General features: G+C 44.5%; 1 protein-coding gene across 3 annotated transcripts; it reads right to left on the bottom strand.

The window, feature by feature from the left end:
* Positions 1-291: 291 nt before the first annotated feature.
* LOC128342674 (zinc finger protein 501-like) lies at positions 292-9,906 on the bottom strand. 3 transcript variants are annotated; one of them, XM_053290353.1, is made up of 3 exons: positions 9,837-9,906; positions 7,477-7,599; positions 292-3,445 (listed from the first exon to the last, which is right to left on the bottom strand). In XM_053290353.1, the coding sequence occupies exons 1-3, from the start codon at positions 9,856-9,858 to the stop codon at positions 2,388-2,390; spliced, it is 1,203 nt and encodes a 400-aa protein (XP_053146328.1). In that variant the 5' UTR covers positions 9,859-9,906; the 3' UTR covers positions 292-2,387. The 3 variants fall into 3 exon arrangements, with proteins under 3 accessions (XP_053146328.1, XP_053146326.1, XP_053146327.1); XM_053290351.1 differs by having other exon boundaries at positions 7,477-9,892; XM_053290352.1 differs by having other exon boundaries at positions 292-3,442; positions 7,477-9,892.
* Between the last annotated feature and the right edge of the window lie 8 nt (positions 9,907-9,914).

Here is a 9,914-nt window from a genome sequence, read left to right as displayed (position 1 = left end):
GTCACTAAACGGTGATAAAAGAACTTTTCTTAATGCTTACTGTAATTTTAAACAAGATTTTTATTGCATTCTTGTAACAATAATAAAGGAAGTTTAGCAGATTGTAATTAATTCCCTTATTGTCCTGAAGTTAGTAGATTGGTTGGGGAGTTGTACCAATGAAACCACTTTAGTTTGCCTTTTAGAAAAGGAAGGAAGGAAGGAAGACATCTACACTGTTGGGTAGTAGATGTGCAATATTTTCAATTGTTTTAATGGCACTAACATAAACCCACCCACCCACCCCTTCTAGATTAGGCTGCTGAAGCAAAGGATGCCATGAGAAAAACCACGAGTGATTTTTTGTTTAAATATTTGGTATGTCTCATTCCTAATCCTGTGGTTTGTCTGTACCAGCCCAAAGGGGTTTGCACAGCAAAAGGAAGGATAAAATGGTTCATTCCCTGTCCCCAAAGGGATCACATTCTAAACAAAAACCGAACGAAGACTCCAGCAAAAACTATTGGGAGGGACCCTGTGCTGGAATGAAAAGGGACAGTTGCTCTCCCCCTGCTAAATATTAGACAGCCACTAGTAGAAAGTGCCTCTTTGCCCAGTTAGCAGGGTTGATCCCCAAATTCTGGACCACAAGAGAACACGCTCCCTGTAACAGGGATTCCCAGATGTGATTGACTGCAATTCCCAGCATCCTCAGCTGCAATGCATTTGGCTGGGGATTATGAGAGTTGTAGTCCACCATACCCGTGAATCCCTGTTACAGGGAACACTGGAGAGCCCCTGTCCAAAAAGGGATCACAATTTAAAAAGAAACTCAAGGGAGACACCAGCAACATCCAGTGAAAAAATGCATTCTGAATATGGTCAGTTGCTCTCCCCCTGTGAAAAATTAGAGCCTAAAGTGGCGCAGCAGGAAAATGCTTGACTAACAAGCAGAAGGTTGCTGGTTCAAATCCTTGCTGGTATGTTTCCCAGCAGCGATATAGGAAGATATCTCGTCTCATTCTGGAGGAGGCAATGGCCAACCCCTTCTGTATTCTACCGAACGAAAACCACAGGGCTCTGTGGTCACCAGGAGTCGAAATCGACTTGACGGCACACTTTACCTTTAATTGGCCAAAGAGGAAATTTAAAAGGTGCATCTTTGCCTAATTAGCAGGGGTAAAAATGTAACCAATCAATATGCTTGCCAGTAGGTGTCCATGTATAAACAAGAATGTTGATGGACTACAACTCCCACTATCCCCAACCACAATGGCCTCAGTCTGAATGTAAGCTGGTAATAAATGTTCCAAATAAGCCGTTCCAGTTAGCAGCCTAGTGATTGTATGTATTTTAAACTAACTGCACTTTCCCAGCTTTCAAAAGCAGTCCCACATATAATGCGCTAAAGGAAAGGAAAGGTTGTGCCACCAAGTAGGTGTTGACTCCTGGCGAACACAGAGCCCTGTAGTTTTCTTGTTAGAGAAATACAGGAGGGGTTTACCATTGCCATCTCCCATGCAGGATGAGATGATGCCTTTCAGCACCTTCCTATATCGCTGCTGCCCGATATAGGAGTTTCCCATATTCTGGGAAACACACCAGCGAGGATTCGCACTAACAGCCTCCTGCTCTCTAGGCAGATTGCTTCCCTGCTGCACCATTAGGTGGCTCATATAATGCATTACAGCAGTTTATTCTGAAGGGTTATTACAGCATGGATCACTGTGGCCAAGATACCGCTGTACAATAAGGATTACAGCCGATATACATTTCCCCGACAAAATTCTGGCCACATGATCTTATTGTTGCGAATAGATAGTTTTGTCTGATTATGTATGTATGCATGTATGTATTTAACAAATCTCTACAACTCACATCTCTGGGCGGTTTATTTAAATCAGGTCATATTCCGTGGCAGAGATGTGGGTTTTCTGGAAAATCCTGAACTGATGATTTTCCCAGAAGAATTTCCCATACCATTTTCTTCATTTGCATAATATTTGCGTACTTTTTTCTCATAAAATTTTACTAGGCAAATTTTCTGATACCCTAAATAGTTTATGATCCAGTTTGGCATGGTGTTATATATTTGGTCAAAACACAACACCATATCACTCTTCTGTTTACAAATGAATAAAACATGTATGGACTCTGTCACACACTTCCAAGGGATAATCACATTAATGACAACTCTGAAATGTTGAGGTGAAGCTCTGCATCAGAGCATCTGCAACCTACTCCCACTGAGAACGATGGGAGTAGAATGATGGGAGCAAACAGACTCTTTGTCAACTCAGCTTGTATCCCTCCTGGGTGGGTGGCTCGCTGCACAGTATATCAGCCTGCATCTCTGATGACTGAAAGGGTATGTCGGCTGTTGAAGCTTGCCCCACATGCGTTGTAACTTAAGTCGTTTCTTCCATGTGTATTCTCATATGTCTAATCAGGTTCTCACGCCTATTGAACCGCTCCCCACATTCTGAGCAGTGGTATGGCTGTTCTCCTGTGTGGATTCTCTGATGGCGGAGCAAATCCTGGCTCCAATTGAAGCTCTTCCCACATTCTGAGCATCTGTAATGTTTCTCTCCTGCATGGGTTCTCTGATGGCTAAGAAGGTTCTGACTCCGGTTGAAGCTTTTCCCACACTGGGAGCAGGTATACGGTTTCTCTCCTGTGTGGATTCTCTGGTGGCTAATAAGTGACTGGTTCAGACGGAAGCTTTTCCCGCACTCATAGCACTTAAACAATTTATCCTCCATGTGGCTGCTCTGATGCCTAGTAAGGTTCTGGCTCCGGCTGAAACACTTGCCACATTCTGAGCATTTATGCTGTTTCTCTCCTGTGTGGATTCTCTGGTGGCTCCGAAGGTTTTGGCTCCGGTTGAAAGTTTTCCCACATTCCGAGCACTTATACGGCTTTTCTCCTGTATGGGTTCTCTGATGACTAATTAGGGACTGGCTCAGATCAAAGCTTTTCCCACACTCGTAGCATTCATAGGGTCTCTCCCCCGTGTGGATTCTCTGATGCCTATTAAGGCTGGATTTATCACAAAAGGTCTTGCTACATACTGAACACATATATGGTTTCTCCCCAGTATGGGTTCTCTGATGTGAAACAAGGTTTGTGTTCCGACTGAAACTCTTTCCACAGTACAAACACTGATACGGTTTCTCTCCTGTGTGGGTTCTCTGATGTCTCTTAAGATTTGAGTCATCCCTGAATATTTTCCCACACATGGTGCATTTATTCCGATTCTCTGCTGTGTCTACTGTTTGCTGAACTTTTAGGGAGTCACCATCTTGAAAATGAAAAGCTTCTTTTCTACAGTTCTCTGTTAGGTTTCCTTCCTGGTTTTTTGATCTGTCTTGACTTCCAAACTTCTCATCTGTCTCTTGACACACCACCCTTTCTGGTGATCCTCCATATGATTTTTCCTCATTTTCACTCTCCCAACTATCACCTGCTGGAATAAAGACAGAAATGTTTAAGTTCCTCAGTAACAAAGAAAAAACTAATTTACCTGTAATGGAGAATAACATAATAAAGAAATACTTTACCATATTTACCCAAATATAAAAGGAGGGTTTTTTTTCCTAGTTATTACCTGTTAAAAGGGGGAGGGGGTGTCATCTTAAATTTTGCATAAATACAGGTATATAACCTATATTTAACCTCTATCTTTTAAGGCATAATCTTACATTTAGAGTCACCTTCTCTTTGGGTAAATATGGTAATGAATTGGAACCAGTTCAGAGAACAAGGGACAAGATTAGTGAGGGATCTGGAAACTTATGAGGAAGGTTCAAAGGATTTGGGTATGCTTAGTCTGGAGAAGATAAGACTGTGACTGTCATGTCATCTTCAAATATCTGAAGGGTTTTCACCTAGAAGGAGAAGCAAACTTGGTCTCTGTGGCTCCTGAGGGCAGGACTAGAAGCAATGGGTTGAAATGACAAGGAAGCAGATTCCAACTAGACATTAGGGTGAATTTCCTAACTGCAAGAACCATCTGACAGGGGAATAGCCTGCCTTGTGCAGTGGTGAGCACTGTTCCCTCTAAGGGTGTGCATGTGTGTGCGCTCACAAGGTTTTTTAATGTCTGCTCAGTTCATTTTAGATCCCGCTCAGGTTGAATCAGAAAGGCCCCACTCTGAATGCATGTGTGCCCACAGTGCCTTGATACTGCTGCCCAGAACAAAACTCACTCCACACAAAGACGAAAACTATTAGAGGGACCACTGGTGGTAAGCTCTCCTTCGCGTGATGTTTTCAGAGGCTGGATAGGCGTGTGGCAGGAAAACTGTAGCAGATCCCTGCACTGAGCAGGGGGTGGGATTAGAAGGCCTCCAAGGTCCCTTCCAACTCTATAGTTCTATGAGAACTGCCTTCATCACACTCCTTCCAAAGACCCAGGCATGGTTCATTGCTTAACATTTACAACAGAGGAACCGCTTCCCATGAGTAAACAATGCATCTGTTTAACCAGGTTAGGTTTTAAATGGTTTGTATTGTTACAAGTGTCTTAACTCTTGTAATCTTTTTAGTGGTTTAAATTGTCTATGGAAACTGACATGAGATGGTTTTGGTAGTACAGGAAGGAAGGAAATAAAAATTCCACACTGCTAGGAGAACATTGGTGTAAGCGGCCAAATCACAGAGATACTGCTCATACCAAAGAAGTGGGGCAGCCGCTCAGCGGTAGAGCAGGCGCTCTGTGTAGGTTCTATCCCTGGCATCCCCCAGACATTAAGGTCTTCATCCAAGTTCCTTCTCTAGGTGCCCCTGCCAACAGAGCCGAGGGGGTGGCAACTGGAGAGAGGATCCCTTTGGACCATCCTCTATGATGATCCGCTATGTACACTAGCACAGGAGGCTGCCTTATACTGAGTCGAGGGATGTGCTGAAATGCGATTTGGCATCCAAATCACCAGCACAATCCTTTTAAAAAGGAGGGCTTCGACGGCCCCTTTAACAAGGAATATAGCAGGTCCATACCTGCTCCCACTCGCCGCCACTTCCATAATCCCGGCGCTCCTCACGGATATCTTCGCGTGCTGGCGGGGCATCTCCCAGCTGCCCCTGCATGCAACACCAGCACACACATGGCCTCCGGAGGCCATGTGCATGCTGGCATAGCGCACAGGGGCAGCTAGGAGATGCACTGTCGGTGCGCAAAGATATCCGGAAGAAGTGCTAGGATTACGGAAGTGGAGGCAAGTGGGAGTAGGAGCAGGTATGGACCTGCTCTCCTTGCTAAAGGGGCTGTGGAAGCCCCCGTATTTATTTATTTGTTTATTTGTTTGTTTATTTCATTTATAAACCACCCCATCCAAATTACATTTCGGCCCATCCCTGAGTCAAACCCCTGGTCCTATATTATTTACTAGTACTACTACTACTACTACTGCGAATATTTATATACCACTCTTCAACCAAAGTTTACAGAGCAGTTTACACAGAACAATAAATACTACATAAATGAGATGGTCCCCGGTCCCCAAAGAGTCCACAGTCTGAAAAGAAACATAAGGCAGATTCCAGCAACAGCCACTGGAGGATGTTGTGCCGGGACTGGATAGGGCTGGTGATGTGTACGAACCGGTTCGGAGGCCCTGTTATGGACCTCTGAACCGGTTCGAAGGACTGGCACTTCGGCTGGTTCAATGGTGGGGAGGGTTATCTTGAAGGAGCAGGGAAGGTGCTCTTACCCACCCACCCGCCCGCCCGCCACGTTTCTCCCGCCACATTTCCCCCTCCAGCACTGTCTTAAAAATAGGTCCCACAGGGCGGCAATATACCTCCTTGCCGCCCCAGTGCACGTCGGACCAGAAGTGCCCGGTGTGTGCTGCCCCACGGGACCATTTTTTAAGACAGCACTTGCGGGGGAAATGGGGTGGGGGGGGTAAGAGCACCCTCCATGCTTCTTAAAGATAAACCACCACCACCACCCGCCGTCGAACCAGCTGCTGCTGCTTCCATACTTATCCCTAGACAGGGCCAGTTGCTCTCCCCCTGCTAAATATAAGAGAGTCAACACTTTAAAGGGTGTCTCTTTGCTCAGTTGGCAGGGGTATTTACATGATATTACTTATACTGACTGGCAGCAGCTCGCCAAGGCTTCAGGCAGAGGGCCTTTCCCAGCCATATGTGGGGACTGAACCTCGGACCTTCTGCCTTGTAAAGCAGGGATTCCACCACTGAGCCAGGTTGCTGCTTTGTTGCCGAGTTTTAGTTGCCAGGTGAGAATCTCTGTATTTGTTCAGACACTTTGATTGATCACACTTTTAATGTGTAAAGTGAACCTTTGGGGAAACCCATGCAAAACCCCATAATCAACATGAGTACGTTTTTCAGACGATAAGAATGGAATAAACCAGGGATTCCCAATTTTGGGTTGTTGCCAGGTGAAAAGTTTTGTATTTGGAAAATGGTGTGCATGGTCAAAGGCTGTTGTGGCTGGGGATAATAGGAGTTGTAGTCCAGCGGCACCTGGGGACCCACAGTTGAGAACCCCTGCAATGAACCATCTCCTTACATAAACAAAAGAACCAGGAAGTCGCAGCAAGACCCTGCAGCAATGCATGGAGGGAAAAGCAGAAATCATGCTTTCACCAGTATTCTCTGGTGAAATATTGGGATTCCCAGACTCGTGACTACAACTTCCATCATCCCTAGCTGCAATGGCCTTTGACTGAGGATGATGGAAATTGTAGTCCACATTATCTGGAAATACCCCATAGCAACAGAACAAATTGGTAACTAGGGGTGGAACAACAACAACTGCGGAATACTAGGGGTAACAGCCACAGCCTTCCTTTTGTTGCGCTTTAAGGCACATTTAAGAAACAAGGAAACTTCCCAGTATGGTAAGCAGGTCATCTGTACTCAACCACTGCCTTTACGGTTCAAGCGCAAGTTGTCGTTTGGAAAGGACTGGGTATATGTTTTCTTCATTTGGAAACAGGAGGTTAATATTTAGGTTCGTTTTGTTTACTAAATATATAAGTCAAATAATATGCCAAATTGGATCATAATCTATTTAGGGTATCAAGAAAATTCACATAGTTTTTTTTTTAAAGACAGAAGAAAATTTTGCACATTTCCCCAGAAATTTTCCCAATTCAACATTTCCCACAAACACCACATCTTTGTGAACTCCAATCTTGTAACATCTCCACTGATGGGCAGTAAACTCAGCAAAGACAGAAGGAAGCCCTCCTTCACACCACATTTAATTAATCTACAGAACTTGTTGCCACAGCATGTGGCGATGAGCACTTTCTTAGATGGCTTTAAAAAGGAACTAGCCATACCTTGATTCCAAAACTAACTTTGAACTTAGGGTTCATGTTGTGGTTTGAGAGGGCAAAATATACTTTAGCTTCTTGTCTGCGTGAGTCAGAGCAAGCAACAGAGAGAGACTTAACAAAATCAGTCTTGGTTCCACACAATGCCTGAACCTGCCCAAAATAAATACTAAGAACTGTTACTTACCAGTTTTAGTCTGGGAGGAAACATTCTCTTGAGATCTTCTTGGTAATAGTTCAGACTTTTCTTCTAATGCAGGTCCTTCCTCCTGAAGATTGTCCACCCTCATGTCTTCTATGTTCCTGTCATCTTTGGGACAGAAATAATTCTGAAGAATTCTCAACCTCTGCTTTCCCTCACTCATCTCACCGCTTAAATTGCCTTTGCTTCACTATGCCTTGCAAACATATACAGATGAAGCTGCCTTATACTGAGTCAGAGACATTGGTCTATCTATCTCAGTAATGTTTACCCTGAGAAGCAGCAGCAATCCAGGATTTCAAACAGGAGTCTTTCCTAGCCCTGTAAATGCTAGGGATGGAGCCTGGGGCCTTCTGCATGGAAAGCATGAACTCTACCATTGTGTTATGGATGCTCCCAATAAACAAAGAAAGTTGCTTCAAATGGTCCATCTAGCTCAGGACTCCTCTCTCTTTCATACATACACATACACACATCACGCACACAGACACACAGTTAACACTGACTGACATCCACTGACTGGATAATGCTACTTAGGAATTAGTCTATAGGACTATTTAATTTCAGTAGGTTTAAAGGTATAGTGTGCCGTCAAGTCAATTTCAACTCTTGGCGCCCACAGATCCCTTTGGTTGACCACCACTTAAGGTGGTCTTCAGTAGGGTTACTCAACACTAATTTAGTCTGGCTGTCAGCCTCTATTGTTGCAATGATTTGCTGCTGGATCCACTGTTTAGAGGTTTGTGTTTGCTTTGTTCCTTGCTGTTTTATTATGTTTGGGAATTGTTTTCCATTCATTCATTCACTCACTCGATTTCTATACCACCCTTCCAAAAATGGCTCAGGGCAGTTTACACAGAGAAATAATAAATAAATAAGATGGCTCCCTGTCCCCGAAGGGCTCACAATCTAAAAAGAAACATAAGAAACACAACAGTCACTGGAGGTACTGTGCTGGGGGTGGATAGGGCCAGTTACTCTCCCCCTGCTAAATAAAGAGAATCACCACGTTAAAAGGTGCCTCTTTGCAAAGTTAGCAGGGGTTAGCATTTCCTTTGAGAAAAGAAAACTAGGAGAGTATTGCCTCTAAATAAATAAAACCACACCTTTCCTTTCCCCCTCAGCTGTTCTTCTAGGCAGCAGCATAAATGTAAACCAGGTTGAACTTGGTTTAAATAGATCCAAACATAAAGGTATTGCCTTGAGAAGAAAACCAGCTTCCAAATGCTAATGTCCATGACAATAAAGGTATTGCCTTCTAACTGCCAATGTTCCAGAAGAAGACCCTGCATGAGTCAGAAGCACCTAATAATTGGGAAGGGAGTGTTGTAAAAAAAAAAAAAATAGGGGAGGTGCTTTTGACTTGGAAATATTATCTTCCTGTACCTACAGCCTCATCACTGACACTTGCCTTTGCTTGCCATTGGATGGGGCTGTACTGTAGCTCAATGGTAAAGCATCTGCTTCACATGCAGAGAGTCCCAAGTCAATTCTCAGCATCTCCAGGTTAGGCTAAGAAAAATTCCTACCTGAAGAGCTCCTGCCAATTAGAGTAGCCAATACTGAGCTAGATGGATCAAGGGTTTGACTCAGTAGACAGCAACTTCCTACGTTCCTGTTGCTTTTATACCCTGCTTGTAGGCTTCCTAGAGTCATTTTGTTGTTTGATACAGGGTGCTGGGCTAAGCAGAGCTTTGGTCTTATTCAGCAGAGCTCATTTTATACTTTCACTTGGGGGGGGGCATTTTCCACAATCTTCCACTGTGTCTCTACTAATGTGCAAAGCTGCCATCTACTGAGCTGGATCCAGCTAGCGCAGTACACTGGCTGGTAGCAGCTCTCCAGTGTTTCAGACATGGGTTTTTCCCAGCTTGGAAATCAGTATCCTACCAGGAGATACTGCTAGAGACTGAACCCAGGACCTTTTGCAGAGGGGACTCTACAGCTTAGCTACTATTGCCCCTTCCCATCCATTTCTCACAGCCTAGATCGCTAAGAGTCAACACCAACTTGACGGCACTTAATCAATCTATCAATCAATCAAATTCTCACAAACAACAGATGAGTGCATCTGTGCTTGGACTGTACCACTTCAGGCTGAAGCTGGGGAGGTCACTTGCTTCACACACACAACGTTGTTCACTGCACACAGAAAACTACCATGCCAGCGATAAGATTAGACTAGAACATTTCCTCCTGACATGCTTGGTTTCTGTGTGCAGGAACGTTTGACGGGGAGCTTCCACCATGCTAGGCCTCTATCTGCAGCCTCAAATAGCACAGCTCACACACGATTTTACCAATGGTTCCCCGCCCCCTTTCGCTGAAACTTGCTCTGAACTCACCAGAGCCGTCCCAGCCACTCATCCTGACCTGCACCCGTGGGAAATACAAAGGCCACTTTCCCACGGTAGGGGGCGGGG

The sequence above is a fragment of the Hemicordylus capensis genome, chromosome 2, assembly GCF_027244095.1.
Source record: "Hemicordylus capensis ecotype Gifberg chromosome 2, rHemCap1.1.pri, whole genome shotgun sequence".
In the NCBI taxonomy this organism is placed as follows: Eukaryota; Metazoa; Chordata; class Lepidosauria; order Squamata; family Cordylidae; genus Hemicordylus; species Hemicordylus capensis.
The sequence above is the reverse complement of the archived record's forward strand: the minus strand, read 5'-3'. Positions and strand labels throughout refer to the sequence as shown.

What these genes read in the sequence shown, in the direction of transcription:
- LOC128342674 (XM_053290351.1), bottom strand. Translation starts at nt 7,654, where the DNA reads ATGAGTGAGGGAAAGCAGAGGTTGAGAATTCTTCAGAATTATTTCTGT. An exon ending in TTCCTCCCAGACTAAAACTG is followed by an intron (nt 3,446 to 7,476) that starts GTAAGTAACAGT and finishes TCTTTATTCCAG; the next exon opens with CAGGTGATAGTTGGGAGAGT.